Source organism: Nyctereutes procyonoides, unplaced genomic scaffold (assembly GCF_905146905.1).
Source record: "Nyctereutes procyonoides isolate TBG_1078 unplaced genomic scaffold, NYPRO_anot_genome, whole genome shotgun sequence".
In the NCBI taxonomy this organism is placed as follows: domain Eukaryota; kingdom Metazoa; phylum Chordata; class Mammalia; order Carnivora; family Canidae; genus Nyctereutes; species Nyctereutes procyonoides.
The window spans coordinates 72,505,118-72,523,661 of record NW_026575126.1 but is presented as its reverse complement, the minus strand read 5'-3'; the positions used below and the strand labels follow the sequence as shown (position 1 = coordinate 72,523,661).

Sequence of the window (18,544 nt, the reverse complement as noted above, 5' to 3'; positions counted from 1 at the left end):
AACCTCAGCCCTAAAAACAGGACACATTAATGACAAGTACTATATTACTTTTTTAAAAAAATATTATGCTGATACATGGGCAGCCCGGGTGGCTCAGCAGTTTAGCACCTGCCTTCAGCCCAGGTCGTGATCCCAGAGACCCAGGATAGAGTCCCATGTTGGGCTCCCTGAATGGAGCCTGCTTCTCTCTCTGCCTGTGTTTCTGCCTCTCTGTGTCTCTATGAATAAATAAAATCTTAAAATATATACATATATATTATGCTGATACATTGATACTTTATTCCTTTCTTTAGCAGACTTAGCAGAAAATTGGAGAAAAGAATGACAGCTATAAGTCAACCACATGAGCAGATATTCATGTTCCAGAAGCCAACTCTGGGCATGACGAAGAAAATCCTGTCCACAGACACATTAAAACATGGTAAATAAAACAATATATAACTCAAATTTAATTAAAACAGAGCCCTAGAGGTTAACAAACATTTGACAACAGTATAAAAAGACGCACTAAATAAGAACAAAGACAAAAGTCCAAAGAGTGTCTTACTTCTTAATCACAAAACGAATCCTTTCCTTTGCCAGTAATATCCTCTCAAGGCGAGGAATTCCGTAAGTAGATGGTCTTCTAAAAGGAATTCCTTCTGGAAGTCCTTCTACATAAAGATCTTCAACGTGTGACTGGAAAAGAGGGTATGGGATCGTCACAGGACCTTTGGCTTTTATTGCTTGAGCTTTAAGGATAAGAAGAGAAAGGAAAAATCATTAATTTACAAGGATTAACCACAACCAGTTTGTACAATAGAGTAATTGAATATGTACTGCTCTGTAACTTTCACTACTTTATCTTTGCTTTTTTGTTTTCTGAACTATAACTAAATCACAAGAATACTACAATGAAACTAAAGAAAAAGAACACCAACGATGCCAGTAGTCTAACCAAATCTGCAATCAAACAGTGTATTATTTTGGGGTAACATAGATGCAAGCCAGATGTTCTATTGAAATTTAAAGAATGTGCAATCCAGAATAACACACTGGTTCGCATCAGTTAATACATGCAGTACGTACAGAAAGACAAGTGATATTTTTCAATGACAAACATTAGTATAGAAAGGATTTTTTTTAGATAAAGTAATTAAAGTAAAAGATTTTTTTTCTGAATTGTAAAGATTCTGCTAAGATATGTTTGTCCAAAGGTAAAATAATGCAGCAGCTGCGAAAGGTCAAAAACATGGAGAATCAAATATAATGAGAAGACCTTAGTGATTTTATCAAACAAACTAGAAAGGGTCAGATTCTCCAAACAACAGGGTACAACTGAATATCATATGTAATGTTTGTGATAATGGAACTGAGATTAAGACAATTCTTTCCCCTCACCTAACTCCTGATTTTGCATTGTTTGTTTTCAAAGTAAGCATTATGCCCAACAAGGGGACTAAACTCATGACCCTGGGTGTATCAAGAGCGGCATGCTCTACAGACTGAGCTAGCCAGGCACCCAACTCCCCATTTTGAAATGTAGAGCTGAAATGACAAGGTGTCTGGGACACTGCAGTTTTGTTTGTTTGTTTTTTATGATTTTATTTATTTATTCATAAGAGACACAGAGAGGGAGGCAGAGAGAGAAGCAGACTCCTTGCAGGGAGTGGGACTGGATCCTTGGACCCGGGATCATGCCCTGAGCTGAAGGCAGACACTCAACTGCTGAGCCACCCAGGCATCCCAGGATATTGTAATTTTAAAATAAGTTTGCATCAAAAAGAGATGGGACAGGAGAGAGAGGACAAGAAGGAAACTCTCATAATGTTAAAGGTTGTTGAATTTGGGTGATGGATACTTAGAGGGTCTCTGTATCACTTACTTTTAGTTTTGTTTGGAAAATTTAATAAAAAGGTTTTAAAAAGCATGAGTTAAGCTCATCTACAACAGAGACACATTTATAGATTGTATTAAAAATTTCATTTAAATATTTTGATACTGAGTCAATCAATGCCAAATATTTTAGGACTGCAGAGCAGACACATATCACTCCTCTCAAAGGCTTTTACTTCACTCGATGAGCACAGCAGTTATGGAAAAAGGTTTCTAGGGGGTGTACAGCAAGAACAGCCAATGAGCTACTGACCTGGCCAAAAAGCTCCCCCCCCCTTGCTGCCTCCTCCTTGTTCCACAGGAATCCCACCTCATCAAAACAGCCATCCTTTTTCACTAGTATTCTATGTAGAAGTCTGTTTGCTGAATGTTAATACCTGTACTGAAGTTTCAAGTGGACCTCAGTACGCATTCCTGCTGAGTTACATTTAACATCCTTTGTTGATGTACTGCATCTGAAAATCCTATTCACATAACAAAGAAAGCATCTTCCCCTAAGGCTATCACTATTGTTTCAATTTGTAAAATGTGAATAATGTTCTTATAATCTCATCATGCTAGGAAAACATTATTTTCTTACATGCAAAATAATGAAATAAATCACCAAGCAAAAACAGAATTTCTTTTTATGAGAAGCACTGAGATTTCTAAAACTGTCTAAGAGTAATTATTTTTACTGCAAACAGTACTACAGTAAGTATATAATAACAAATGTGTAAACAAAAAGCACTTGCTAATTACATACAACCTATTACAGGAAGTAATTTACAGACACTATGCTGTCTATCTTATCAAATCTTCGTAACACATCCTCAGCTCCGCTGATCCTTTCCCAAGAAAGGCTCAGAGAGGAATGAAGAGAAATGGCCGAGCATTCTGTCCCCAGGGCCTGTAACCTTACCAGTATGGGACACTGCTTAATGTAGAACAGGTTCTGGGAGTTTCTGCTTTGAAGTGGACCAATTAAAATCACAGGCAAACTGCTCTGGCTACTGGAGAGGGAAGGCTACTAAGAGAATCTTAAGGAAATAACTGAAAGCATTAGGGGAAAGTTAAATGAATTTGTTACTGAATTTGCTCTCATTCTGAATCTCCACAGACGGGGTGGCTGTCATCCATGAAAAATGGTACAGGAGCTCATATTTGAAGTTTATCAAAGTAAATAATACCTGTGTAGTTTATCATTCAAGAGCGTAACCCAGAGAAACTCAGTGATACAGGAGAACACACTAAATACAGGATTTTCAAGTGAAAATTCAGTGAATCAGCCCATTTTATAGACTGTCAGTCTAGTACAAAGTAAGGAATCCTCCAAATAAAAACACAGTTCAATGATGGCTGCTATTTTTAGGTGAGCATTTAATATATACCAACTGGTGGTAACACGGTGCTTGTTTCCTTGATCACTATCAAAAGACAGATGTAGGATAGAATAATGAAAGGAAAGGAGAAGAGAATTTGAGATCTAACTTAACCAATTATGTATCAATCATCAAAAACTGGGACACTAGATGAATACCAGACTTAACATAGCAGATGAAGTAAGACTATTACTAAAGAATCTCAACTTCAGTTCAAACTCCAAGATCCGGGACTTTTGCAACAAATATGTAAATCAACTCCCAAAGGCTCATGTTGAAGTGTTAAGAGAAATGCTTCCTGGTAATCACAGAAAGAAAACTTTCCCAAAACATCAAAGTAATCTAGGAGATAGGGTTTCTAATATTTGGACAGATACTCCCCATGACCTTCTGAGGGAACCATATACAAGCAAGGCACACTTCACTGAGAGAAGTGGACTTTCTTACATTGGATGATATATAACCTCATTGTTAAAAGGCTTATCGACAAACTATTACAAGAATTTCTTAGTTTAGGGGTGCCTGGGTGGCTCAGTCAGTTAAGTATCTGCCTTTGGCTCAGGTCATGATCCCAGGGTCCTGGGATGGAGCCCCTCATAGGGCTCCCTGCTCAGTGGGGAGTCTGCTTCTCCCTCTCTGTCCTGCCTGCCAATTCCCCCTGCTTGTGCTCTGTCAAATAAATAAAATCTTAAAATAAAATAAAAAGAATACCTGAGTTTAGACTCACCATATTTTCTTTCAAACAACTCTTCCACTTGTTTCCGTAGATCAGTAATTCGAGCATTCCATTTCTCTGAAAAATTGAGATTTCAAGTTACATCTAAATAATAAATCCCCGTTTGGACACACTATTATATTACAATCATCCAAAATCTAATAACTTATTTTCTACATAATATATCCTATTTTTTTTATATTAAGTAATCTCTATGTACAACATGGGACTTGAACTCATGACCCCAACCAAGACCAACAGTCTTCCACTTACTGAGTCAGCTAGTGCACCCATCCTAATTTTTAATAATGCAACTCCATCTATATAATTTTATTGTTTTCTGAAGAACTATTCTCTTTTTTGTGCTTCTTAGGATTGGTCCAGTGAGAGGTTATAAGAGATGTTTTTGAAAGTTTATTTTCAAGGGGCATCCAGCTGGCTCAGTCAAAAGAATGTGCAACTCTTGATCTTGGGGCCATTGAGTTCAAGCCCCACATGAGGTACAGAGATTACTTAAATAAATAAAAAAAAAACCTTTAAGAAAAACAAAGTTTATTTTCAAAATAAGCTGAGTACCTCTTTTTAGCCTGATAATTTCTAAAAAGGTCAAAAAAGACCAGTCCAATTAAACAGTATTAAGTGGAGGCAAAAAAGAGGAGGTGTCTAAGGTCATTCTGAAAACTTTCTAAAGCATGCCTATGTTCTGTTGAAATAAGTATTTAAACACAGTTGCACCCTTCAAGAGAGTGCTAAGGAATATAAATAGCTGCAAACTTACTACTATCCATATAAAAATCAATTTATATCCAACATTTATGACTATGACAAATTAAAATACTTAAAAAGCTACTTAAAAAGTACACAAGTGGGGATCCCTGGGTGGCTCCGCGATTTAGCGCCTGCCTTCGGCCCCAGGGCGTGGTCCTGGAGTCCCGGGATTGGGTCCTGAGTTGGGCTCCTTGCATGGAGCCTGCTTCTCCCTCTGCCTGTGTCTCTGCCTCTCTCTGTGTCTCTCATGAATAAATAGAATCTTAAAAAAAAAAAAGTACACAAGTGAAATGTTCTAACTATTCAAAATATGGATCGCAAATATAATTTGCTCCACTGATATTTAGTCCCTTAAAAAAGATACATCATCCGCTGGGGCTTGTTTAGATTAGCTGCTGGCAGTTACACAGTACAAGAAAAATCAATGCGTAAAATAGATTTTAAATAAGCAAATGAGGTTTTAAAGTGAAGAAAAACGACTTAATTACTAAGTCGTCAAAACCCTGACTCAAAGTCTATTAACTGTACTTAACATCAGAAGATGCCGTGCCTCGTGCTCAGCCCCAAACCTTGCTTCAGCAGTGTCTGTAAGCTTGTTTCCAACTGTGCTAATCTAAGGTAGTAATGTATTTTTAAAGCAGCTCATTCCCTCCACGCTCACCAGAATGGCTCAAAGTTCTACAAGAAATCACTGGAAGGACAGAGAGGAAAGGCGCCTGCCCACGTCTGATCTTGAACGTACCGAAGTTGAACTCCCTCACTTTCCGCTTCCCAGCATTGGCAGGCTCCGAGACCGCTGGCTGGGGCGGCTCGCTGCTCTTTGGTCTCTTGGTAGGTGGAGAATAATCATCATCTTGAAAAAGAAAATGGTTATCACCGGAGGAACAGTATGACATAGTCCCAGCTACCGCTGTTCAATCCTCAATATTCAAAGACAGAGGTGGGAGTCTTCACCCCCGTGGGCAGCCGCAGTCAGCACCTCCCTGCGGGCATCTGTGCCTAGTCCCTCCCAGTAACCCCTTCAGCTTTCCTGCTCTGGGAGGCTGTGCTCGGGTAGACAGTCCTCATCTCTCTACCTTACTTCATCATCTTGACTTTGCTTAACTGGAACCACGTCCTCATAGATTTCCCTTCTCCCCTAACTCCTCTCAACTCTTGAGATTACAATCTCTTTAAAGTCTTTTCAAGAAAAAGGTTTTAACGGAGACAGGTAACTACAGTTCTACAAATATGTAAGAAAAGGGGGAGGAAACATAGCTTGAAGAGAAAACTATTTCAGCTCATACGAGATCCAAGCATGCACAAACAAGGGAGGGTGGGTAACTGTATGTCGAACATTTTTAACAAACACAGAACTTACAGAATTAATGAAATAATGCTACATTATTTGTGAAACAGATAACGCTGAGTCAACACAAAACCTAGTAGAAGTGGGCAAGCAGATATTTAAGTACAGAATGTAGACGACTTAAGACATTGGTAGCCCGAGTTCATGATACTGTCTTAGTGGATATGTCTGCAGTGCGACTCTGCTAGGAAACTGCATCTAATGCTAGAATTAAGGACATCTGGATAAAATAAGAAAAGCTACCAATGCCATCTTTTTCTAGAACCCTGAAAATGTCCTGTGGTACAATACTGATTTCTGCTCAAACATCATCCATACATTACTAAAACTACCACTTTACAAAATCTCTACTTGAAATTCAATCTGGGAATGGGAAAGAAATAATCACTGTATTAAAGACAATCTCAAAAAGATGCCATTCAAGTACTACAGGTCACTCTCCTAAATAATTTTCACTTTCCTCTCACAACTCAAAAAATCGGCTTAGCAAGTGTTCTGTGACTTAACCATGACACACCACTCAGCAGTGCAGCTGAGATCAGACTCTGAGTGTGACTCTTACCAGCACACTAACATGGTACTCTCAAAGAGAGAACAAGAAATTCCAATTCAGCAAATACACAATGTTGCCTAGAACAACCATACATAACTTCTATGTATTTTGTACGTTAATCAAGGGAAAATCTGACCGAAGCTTAAAAGACGTGTATGTCATTCCTCTCCCGGCATCATAGAACACAATCAGACACTGTAATCCTGGTTCTTCCTCAAACACCAAGAGATACTCTAGTAACCTGAAATCATTTGCTGATTATTCCAACCAATAGGAGAAAAAGTCACCAATGTCACCAATACCAGGTTAAGTCACATCAGGACCCATTTATGAGCTGGAAAAGACCAAAATGCCACATTTAGGGGATAGTGGGAAATGTTATCATATAAACAACTTAAAATACTCTTTCATGTATTGACAGCCACTGTAGAAACACTTCTTCAAATCCAGAAAAAAAGAAATCTATTGTAGAAGATTTTAAAATTACAAACTAGTAAAATAAAACTCGATCATGTCATCTGGGCTTATTAAATTACTACAAGGATTAGTGGTCAAATGACTATAAAAATGGTCAAAAGACTATAAAGATTATCGAATAATTATATTCAATCTAAAAAGACACATTTGGGAAAACATAAGAAGTGTCATTAATATGTTTGCCCTTCGATTCTGAAAACGTACTGGGAACAAAAAAAACCAACCCCATTTTTTTCAACTTCCAGATTTTTAGAAGCAGACGAGTATTTTCATGCTAGTTTGCATAAAGTAAAATGAAAGACACTCGGTTCACCTATGAATAGTGTCAAACCGCTTTGTTTTATCTTAAGTAATCTCTACCATCAACGTGGGGCTCGAACTCATGACTCTGAGATCAAGAGTGGCATGTTCTGCTGGCTCAGCCAGCCAGGCGCCCCCATGTCAAAGCATTTTAAACTCTTGATGTTAACGTTTCTTTACAAACATTAAGCAATAACATTAAAAGCAAAAATACTTTCTCTGTAGGGTAAATGTAGCCTACTTCTATAGGTCATCATTTAAACTGATTGTTAACTGAATTACATAAAATGAAAACTAAAAGTATAAAATTAAGACGACAAGAGAGCTGGAGGGTGGTAATGAAGAATCCCAGCAATCTATTATATTAATCTCCACTACAAGCTCTTTGAAACTGAGGCCCAGGGGCAAGGGCAAATCAGCTTTTCTTTAGTGTCAAGACCTCTTTGATCAGTCCAGCTTTATTTTACAACATAAAGGATTTAATAGGATACACAAATTTTATAAAAGTAACCTCATTAACTATAAACAGAAATAAAGAACAAAGACAAATCTAGGAGAGTGTTTTCAAATAAGACAAGCAATTGAACAGACCATAATATATTAAAGAGTGGTATCCCATTTCTCTCCAGCGACAAGTATGTTTAATCTATAAATGTGAACAAATACAAAGGAATAAATTTAATTACTTGTGGTAAAAAAAAATTACACCACACATTCTAGTAAAAGACTAAGCCATTTCATATATTTACTAATCAATCTTTGGACGTTTTAAATCACGTGAAACGTGGAATGAAATCAAAGTAACAGCTACGAGCCTGACCATATCTTCCATAGCCTTTTCCACATTTTTTCTGCAAAAAACTAACTTCTTTTGAGAAAGTACAAGCAAATGTTATTTTGACTTCAAAATCCTTTCCACAAAGGATAAAAATTACTTAATTCTCTGTAGCAAAAATATCAAATAAAGCTCTAAGCATTTGCCTCTTCTGACAATCAAGTCTGGCAGACAGAACACTGTCATTCTAATTATCGTGGCATTTCCACATTAGAAACAACCCACTTTTGTGTTAAAAGATGCATATTTCAGGAGGCTTCGAATTCAACCCCAAACTAAAAATGTTTACATCATCAATGCTAAAAGCTGGTAAGATAAATTTCAAAATATTTTAATGTGCAGAAGTTGTTATGCGGGAATAGAGAAGTATTATGCTGCCAGTACTAACACAAGCACCTACCACACCTTGAAAAAAAAGGCAACTACTGTCCCTAACTCAAAATGTGTATTTAGAGAAGTCCATTCCCTTTTCTGCAACATATTTACAAATATACCTACAGGACAGCACAGACTTCAGAGCTTAAATTTATTATGGCATCCTTAACGCTGAATGCATTAATGAAATATAAAACAAATCTTCTGGGGATCCCTGGGTGGCGCAGCGGTTTGGCACCTGCCTTTGGCCCAGGGCGCGATCCTGGAGACCCGGGATCGAGTCCCACATCGGGGTCCCGGTGCATTGAGCCTGCTTCTCCCTCTGCCTGTGTCTCTGCCTCTCTCTCTCTCTCTCTCATAAGTAAATAAAAAAAAATTAAAAAAACAAAACAAAACAAATCTTTTGCTACTTTTATTTGCAACACAATCCAATGGTGATGCTTCCACCATACAATCTGACATCTATTTTTTAAAGATCAAACGAAGGGATCCCTGGGTGGCGCAGCGGTTTGGCACCTGCCTTTGGCCCAGGGCGCGATCCTGGAGACCTGGGATCGAATCCCACATCGGGCTCCCGGTACATGGAGCCTGCTTCTCCCTCTGCCTATGTCTCTGCTTCTCTCTCTGTCTCTCTCTGTGATTATCATAAATAAATAAAAAAATAAAAATAAAAATAAAGATCAAACTAATAAACTAGATACCATATTCCTCTTGAAATTATGCAGAGCCATGAATTACCCTACGCATTTTAAAATTAATGGATGGCAGTTTTCATCCATGGATCTAGGTCCCAACTCCTTTAAAACTCTAATTTTTACAGAAACAATAGGAAACTCATTATATAAAAAAAAATTAAAAAAGGAAACTCATTATATGATCCTTAAGCAGCTATATAATTCGAAACACAAAAAATTTCAAATACTATAACGTACTTAACCATCCAGATCCTATGAACATGCTGATAATGTTTCCAAGATAAGCACAATAATTAAACAGTGACGAACAGCAAAGCCTACTGGCTCTATTTTCAGAACAGACTCACAATTCACCTACTTTGATCTCCAATGCCTCCATCCTGCTCTAAAACATCTGGCCTCTGGCCCTGGGTAGCTGAACACAACAGCTTCTAAGGCCGATGTTCTTGCTCTGCTCCAGTCTACTCAGTCTTTCACAAAGCAGCCTTGTTTCCTCAAAGGGAGGAACAGAACTGTTGCTCCTCTTGATCAAATACCTCTAGCAGACTTGCCTATCCTGTTCCTTCCTAAATCCTAATCACCATGTGCAATCCCAGGCACATACGAGGTGGTGGTTATTTGCACAATGATTAAACGAATACTTGCATAGCGGAGTCCTTAATTATAAGCAGCAGCCAAATATTTATGAAAATCCTACTCATGAGTGTCACAAAAAAAGGATTCCAATGGAGGATGACAAGTCATCCAGCTATTGAAGCTCTAACACAGTGTTCTCCAATAACAGTCCATGTGCCTGCTACATGTAGAACCGCACTGCTGTGTTGAAGTATTTGTGTATGTTTCCATGGACAGGGAGAGAGAAAATTAATATTTCAAACACAGCTTTACTTCAGAAAATGAAGGATTTGTTTCTAAATGAGTCTCCTTACAATCAACTTAAAGGAAAACCTTGAGTGAAGAAATGAACAGGAGGTTTTGCCACAGCACAACGGACATGTGTGAGAGGCTCAGGTTTGGGAACCAGTGCCCTAACAGAGAAGAGTGCATGATGGGAGCCTCTTCTGAAGCACAAAACACTCCTGTATTATCATGCCCATGACAGCGAGAGCAAACGGTTCTAAATAAGATTCCCTCGGGATGCCTGGGTGGCTCTGCAGTTGAGTGTCTGCCTTTGGTTCAGGGCGTGATTCCCCGGGTCCGGGATGGAGTTCCACACTGGGCTCCCTGTGAGGAGCCTCCTTCTCTCTCTGCCTATGTCTCTGCCTCTCTCTCTCTGTATCTCTCATGAATAAATAAATAAAATCTTAAATAAATAAATAAGATGTATTAAAGACCTATCAGCAATCCAATTTTACTTCCAAATGCAGGCATGATGTTTACTAAATTAAGGCAAGCCTCTTATTCCAAAGGCAATTTTCCAAACCTAAGTCACATACGAGGGGAATGTATACCACTGGCTCCAAGGACAAATGCATCACCACAGATGGAAGAGCACAACTCCAAGCACACCACCAGCAATGGTAAGGACTACGGTCCTAGATAATGTGTCTTCAGTGATGCCAAATTAACCTCTTTGCAGCTCCATATGATTTCAAATGCAGAGATCAACAATAAAGTGCTGTGGAAAAGTCTAACAAACTTACTTGATGACAAGTTTTTTTTGTTTTTCTTTTCTATAAACTATTTGGGAAATATAGAAAGATACGAAAATAAAAGTCATCCCAAGCAAGTAGGATTACCTTCATGTATCTTCTTTTAAGCACAGCATTTTCTTAAACAAAACTGGTATCATTCTCTAGAGATAATTTTCCTTTTAAATGTACTTCATTCATGAAACACAGGGATTTTTCAACCTCAAAACTTCGTATAGTAGGAATCATTTTATAAGTCACTGTCTTAAAACAAAACCAAACAAAAAACCCATCCCTCTTGTTCAATGCTTGTATATTTTTTGTATTAGGAGGCTTTACCACATTTTCTTTTTCTATCAATATCTTAACTAGTCATAGATAATGATTAAAAATCATCAATTTAAATTAAGGTTGATATTGACCATGTGTGTAAAAGTATATGCTGTGGAGGATGACAGCCGAAAAGGCAATTACTTTCCAAGAACCTGGCATTTCACTGGTCTTCTGACCATAAAGAAATTCTACTACTTGTGGATAAATTAGAATGGGTAAAGCAAACTTCTGGCACTGTCTCAAATTCAGAGAGACAGGATTTATCATTCCCCTTCAAAGAGTTAAAACTGAAAAGACTGACACTTCAGGCTCAAGATCCATTCATTTCATGATTATCTTTAAAGGTCTTGTGCTATAAATGTCAAGTATTTATTTTCTAAGCAATTTTAAGTTTTTACCTGCTTTAAGTATTCCTAAATCTACTAGGTTACTAGTCCTACTTAAAAGTTTCATTCTAGGGGCACCTGGGTGGATCAATGGGGTCAAGTGTCCCTCTTGGTTCCAGCTCAGGTCATGATCTCAGGGTCAAGAGACTGAGTTTTAGATCAGGCTCGCACTGAGTAGAGAAGCCTGCTTAAGATTTTCTCTCTCTCCCTCTGCCCCTTCTCACCCTGTCATAAAAAAGTTTTATTCTAATAATTTTATTAATCGTCTATTTTTCCTATCTCTGCAGAAAGGACAAAGTTCTGAGTGTATATAATATTTACATACTTTTAAAAAGTTCTTCTCTCATAATTAATGAGGCTTCTAACTAACAGTTCTAACAGTTAAATTCTACAAACAATTCAAAATTGCTTTTAGGTTAGTGAAATTATATTAATGATTCAAGAAATGTGTGTGTGATACTGAGATATTAAGACATGAAGTATGAAACAAATTCTCACGAGAATCATCAACATATTTCAGAAGCAATGAAGACAAACATTTTGAGTAGTATGAAACAGCAAAACATGATAAATAACCAAATAACAAAGGAGACAGGTTATAAAAAGAGAGAGAGAGATTCAAATTAAAAAAGGTTAGGCTGCAGGAAAAAACAAAAAACAAAACAAATCTCAAAACCCTGAATCACTAAGATGTGTGGTTGAAGGGGGGAATTCTATGGAAATGTGATATATGTGTATTTTAAATGATCATTATAATGTATGCTGAAAATATCTATATATTTTTGCAAAACTAAATATATACATACACGTGTATTTATACACAATAAACTGGTATTTACCCGAGTTTAGGGATTTTAGAACAGAGCAGGATTGGTAAACAAAACTTTACATAGTACAATTTATTGTAATGTTTCAATATTTTACTCTAAGAAAGTACTACTAGTGGAGGGGAAGGGAGGAGAGATGGGGGGGCATTTTAGAGGAGTAGCATAAGCCGTTAATTGAAAAGGAAAAATATCAACATGCATTTAGGAATTATTAAACATGAGAAGTGATACTATTAATAATTTTCTATTAGCTTGATTTATTCATAATCCTGGCCTATCTGCATTCATGCAGTACCTTGGAAGACAAAACTAGGTTTGAAGCCACTGTCACTAAAGATGTTACTTGAGCATCTATTCATCGCTACTGCTTCAATAATCATTTTTAAAGACAGATTCTGCATCAGCCTTTAATAGTGTTCTAGGGGCAAATGTGAAGAATGAGGAAGGAACTCTCCACACTTTCCCTTCCAGCTCATGGAGGTACAAATTAGCTCTCTTCTGTTGCAACCCAAGCACAGGTTCTAAACTGTTTTTGTGGGCATCATGTTTGGTCATTGTTTTCATGTGTTTACTTTCGATTCCCAGTGACAGTGAAGGACAGCTCGGTCGACTTGCGGGCCGCTGCCTGTGCTCACACTCTGCCTGGTTGTCTAGAGCTCCCAAAGCACTGGCTGCACTGCTGGGAAGCGGGCCGCCTCGGTCACACATACACATATATGCATCAGTTCTTCTCACAAGTTTCCGTTAAGAATGAATGGAATGTATACTCGGCAATGTGAATGTGACAAAGGGTTTTATGACCAGAAGTCCACTTTTGGAATCCAGGCTTCCGGGAACTAACCTTCGATAGTCACCTCAACTTCGGGGTCCTCACTTGTTTCTGAAGGGACATGCTGAGTAGAATCTTGAAAAAAATAAAATTCTAAAATGACATTCGTTATACAGCACTTTCTGTAAGTTCCAACATTTCACTGATTCACTGTTACTCCAAAAGCAGCCTACGAGAAAATTGTTACTGGCATTTGAATTCAGCCCATAGTTGTTAGGTTAGAACATCTGACCCTTTTCATGGCAAACAGAGATGAGGGAAAACAGAAAGAAAACCTCTGGACAACTACTTGATAATACCAAGCTACTTGCAGTAAGCATTAACGGACTCAAAAACCTGCGAGTTTACAGGAAGGAGATTATAATGCCGTCACTATTGTTTTCCTGCTGAAACTAGAAAATGCTAGGACAGACTCGAGGCTTTCTCTCTTGTTTACTATTTCCCCTCTCCTTTCAGAGATCCTAGGAGTGGTTTACAGCATTAAATAAAACCACAATCCATTTTTTAATCTGGGGACCTTCATATCAAGATAATGGCTGGGACAGAAGCAGAGAGGACTCAATCCCCTAACATGATATGCAGCAGACTCGTAAAACATAAGATCTTTTGTTTCTTTTTGTACTACTACACAAAACAAATGTACATGAGAATGTTAGTGCTAGAAAGCTCAGCTAGAGAGTATCCTTGTCAACTCTCTTTTCATTTTGCAAAGGTTGAGAGATTAATTGATTTGCCAAAGATTATGTTCACTTGTTAGTAAAAGAATAAAGACCAGAACCCAGGTCCAACTCAACTCTGTTCATACTGAAATGGGACAATAAAAATCTCAAACATCAAGTATTTCAAAGCCTAGAATGTGGACTATGGAGCAATGCAGACTGCCTGAAGAAGCCCTGTGCCAGGTGTGGCCTGCACACAGGTAGCTCACTGTTGCACATAGACCACCTATCTAAAACAAACGTTACAGAGGAAACCATCTAATTACCTACTGACAGTTAAACATTAAAAAAATAATAATAATCCACACAATTTTCTATAAAAAGATCTCAAAAAGAAATGTAAAATATTGTTGAAAATGAGCATCTTGATATTTTTGCAAGATATGTACTTCAGTTAGAAACCTAATTCTAAAACCGAATTTGGAAAACTTAGCCGACATTTCAGGGACCTTAAGACCTCCCTATCCTCAAAAGAGGGTAGAAATCAAATTAATGATTTTTAAAAGTTAAATAAAAAAGCAAATAGAAGGAATAAAAATATTCTCGAAAAGACTCCCTTTTCTATTCGGGGGGGGGGGGGTAGGCACAACATGACCAGTTTTTGAGAGAAATCAAAATTCTAAAACAAGAAACAAGATTCAGGTACCTTACACCAGTCATTTTCCTTGGGAAAAATCTACAAGAATTCTTCTGGAATTATGTAAACTGCTGAGAAATAGGAAGCCATTTGGCTCAATAATAGTTTCACTTAGGATCTGTAAAATTTAAGGAGCCATACCACAGTTAAATATTTCCCTGACGCCACAATTAAAGGAGGATTGGCTGAGAAACAGAGAAAGGAGTTCCAAAGGGTATAAAAATAAACAGAGAGAAAATCCCTCCTTTATTAATCTTACGTGGAAACACTACTTTAAAAAAAAAAGTACCATTATGTAATATTTTTAAGAATGAAATATGAACAGAAACCAGTCATATTTTTCGGTCTAAAATATTGAAGCCAATCTTTAAGAGATCTGCAATATGGCACAAGATGATCAGGAAAAAAGGGCAGCATTTTGCATCATGAAGAGTTTTACTTACCACTTCTGTTTTCATCCCCATATGCTTTATTACTCAATACAGTTATATATGTATATTACACCTTAGGACTAAAAAAATAAACCTGTTGGCTAAGAAGGCATACCGAAACAATCAACTTTTTAGTTCAAATAAGGTGTTTGAAGGGCAATATTCTCTATAATAGAGAACAAACATAATATGATTACTGCAAATTAAAAATCCCTTTATTTCTAACCTTCTGCTGGTACTTCCATTTCTGTTCCTTCATTGCCTTCTGAAGAATGATGGCTCCCTAAAGAGAAAATAAACCACATATACTAAACCAGTAAAAACTTACATTGAAAGAAGAGAAACTAGGCAACAGTGCAAATAATTTAACACTTAACCATACAACATATACAAACTGATTAACTCTTCTGCAGTTAATTCCAACAATGCGATCTAATTCAGAAAAACACATAAAACTTCTATTTGAAAGCACAAGAAATTATTTTAAAATGTAAACAGATAAAGAAACCTAAGTAGGTTTGGGGATTTAATATTATTACTGTTAACTATACAATATAATTACTGATAGATGTTGGAATTTGAGATACAGAACAATTATGGTTCAAGGTACCATGCTCATCTGTCAATGACGCACACACAAAAACACAAATCAGAGTAAATTCTATCTTTGCTCACAGACTCTATTAAAGTCTACACAAACAAGTTCAGGTTTTGCTGTGAAATGTTTCCTGCTTTCCATTTTTACAATGGCGGAAGCTATGGAAACGCAATCCCCATTACTTAATCAAAGTTGTACTAAAAGGAAACTCGTAAGTTAAAATTTAAGATACTACCTTTAGTCTCAAAAGCATTTTAATTCAGGTAATATAATCTGCCTGCTTCTAAAAACTGGAACATAAAGCAATGTATCAGGTTAGGCAGTCACAAGGTAAACAGGCTCATCCTACTAGTGCAGAAGTTTTACTCATAAATAGGAAAGAAGTAATCTACAACATTAGAGAGCCACTTAGGATTAATTGCCCAAACTGCCCCAGAATATCATCCTCTGTCCTTAAATGTCTGAGCTACTAGCATGGAAAAAGCTGAAAATCACTGCCTTAAGGTATCAATAAACTATATTACATAGGAGTAAGAATAAATCAGATAGGGGAAGTAAAATGCAATCCATTTTGTTATCAACTAACAACTGAACTCAGAAGCTATACTAAACATGTGACCCCTAGACATAGGTTTAAACATAAATATTTATTTTGATCTTTAAAGAGCATCGATTACAGTTTCAAAAACTGCCATTCAGTGTCTAGTACCTTTTAACTTAAAATGCCATACTAAGGTCAAACACTTTTGGTTTTTAAAGGTCTAGTTTTATGATGCCATGATTATCTTGGGATTCTCTTCCAGTAACTCCATATTATAAAAACTCACCTGAGCTCAAAACACTAGGTAAATCTATAAATCTAGAGACATGAATTATTCTTTAATTAACTCTTAAAGTATACTTCTCAACACATAGTGCCCCACCCCCAGCCTTTATTTTTTTTTTTTTTTTTTTTTTTTTTCACCCCCAGCCTTTAATGTTAAAATCCGAATTCATGGAGCACTGGCTTCTTTGACTGTAAAGTCAAAGAAAACAAAGATGTGAGGTCAAAGGAATGAGAGATAATGGAGCAGAGAATAGTATTTAACAAAGAAAGGGTGGGTAAAGGATAACAAGTTAAGCACGCTGTTCCACCCTAATATTACACAAGTGTCTGTCAACAAAGATGCTGTGTCCTTTCTGTTCTTTTTTAAATCTGAAATAAGCAATTACATTTATAGTCAAAGTAAAACTAAAAACTTAAAAAAAAAAAAAATGGATCCTATTTGACCAAAGCCAGAATAGACAGAAGTAAAAGCCATCACATAGCCTATGATCCTCAAGTCAGGGCACACTATACAAAAATTCCCAGAAAAGTATTCAATTAATAAACTTAGGGATTTATTTACAAGTGGTATTTCACAAATCTTTCTAAAAACTAAGTATCAACATGACCTTCTCGATATTTACATTACTAACTATACAATAAAAACCTTATTTCTGACTATTCTGATATAAGGTATAAATGTGTACTTTACCTTAAATATGAAAGTGTGTCATGTACCCATTTCGAGATTCATTACTAGATTCACAAAAGGGAAAATTGGTTTTGAAAAATTGTTGCTTGTGAAGTTCATTTATGTTTAAAAAAAAAAGGCCAATACATTTTCTTTTTCCTTTTCCATTTAGAAAAGTAACAGTACAGATATTAATACTAAAACACAGTCTGTCCAATATAAAGAACATCACATCACAACAGTACGTGGGAAAATGGAAGTGAAAACATTATACCTTGTAAAGACTTCGAAAGGGGGAGTTTGTCATCAACATCATCATTTTCGGAAGGGCCTGCTTTGGAATACAAAGATAATACTTCAAAAGTAATCCCAAAACTGTATTTTGGGTCACCTCAGTCAACAAATTGGACAAGAGAGATGGAATAATACAGCCTTTTCACGAACAAAAAAAGAAAAAAAAAGGCAAAATGAAAAAAAATGACAAAATGAGTGGCATCAATTCATGGTCTTACTGAATGGAAAAGGTGTCCTCAGATAAGTTCATATGTAGACAGTCCAGAGACATTTTGAAAATGACCAGACATATGGATTGAATGGGAATGGCACGTCTGAAACAGTAGACATGGGTTCCACACAGAAGTTTGGTTCCTAACAGCAAACTGCAACTTTCACTTTACACAGATGGTAAATGCAGATTTATCACACGAAGTGTATTGCTTCCTTCCTTTACAAATATTTGCTTCATCTTTTGTCATGCTGAAGAAAACTGCAGAATCAAATTGCTACACCTTCCTTAACTCTCTAAAATCATGTAATTAAACTATCAGTAAGCCTGAATCTCCGCTGAAACAGAAACAGGACAAATTAAGAATTATTAATTCAGAATTCCCCCTTTCCTGCAGATTCATAGGATTCCTTAATAACCTAATTGTTCTTCCCAGTTATTAATACAGAAAGTATTCTGAATTAACTAAACCTCCACAGAAAACTATGAAGATTTTGACAACACGTTACATGTAGTATCAAGCTTGTTAGTGATGAGGGTAATCAATCTAAAACAGAGAACAAAACACTGTGTTTTTAATGGCTACTTATAGAATGTTCCTGTACTCAAATGAATACAAACCACTTCACTGTCTCTGAATATTGGATAGTATCGTTAAGACTTTTGAAAGGGATCACATGAGAAATTTCACAAAGACCCAAACTACACATTATAAGCAAGGAACACATCATAGGAGAAAATAGTTTCAGAGAAGATGTACAAACTATATTCAGAATTTCAACTAAGAGCAAGATGCTGAATGAAAGAGACTTGAATTCAAACACAAGATTCATTGCTTCCTAGTCATGGG

The 18,544-nt window shown here is 36.7% G+C and overlaps 1 protein-coding gene across 11 annotated transcripts in view; it reads right to left on the bottom strand.

The window, feature by feature from the left end:
- GTF2I (general transcription factor IIi) overlaps window positions 1–18,544 on the bottom strand; it is a 113,076-nt gene that overhangs the window by 36,852 nt on the left and 57,680 nt on the right. For 2 of the 11 annotated variants that reach the window (XM_055339430.1, XM_055339432.1), the window contains exons 10-15: window positions 17,464–17,523; window positions 15,322–15,378; window positions 13,321–13,383; window positions 5,462–5,572; window positions 3,964–4,029; window positions 548–731 (exon numbers count right to left, since the gene is read on the bottom strand). In XM_055339430.1, coding sequence (XP_055195405.1) covers window positions 548–731; window positions 3,964–4,029; window positions 5,462–5,572; window positions 13,321–13,383; window positions 15,322–15,378; window positions 17,464–17,523 — 541 coding nt within the window. The remainder of the gene's footprint in view (window positions 1–547; window positions 732–3,963; window positions 4,030–5,461; window positions 5,573–13,320; window positions 13,384–15,321; window positions 15,379–17,463; window positions 17,524–18,544) is intronic. The other 9 variants (XM_055339431.1, XM_055339433.1, XM_055339436.1 and 6 more) reach the window with 5 other exon arrangements.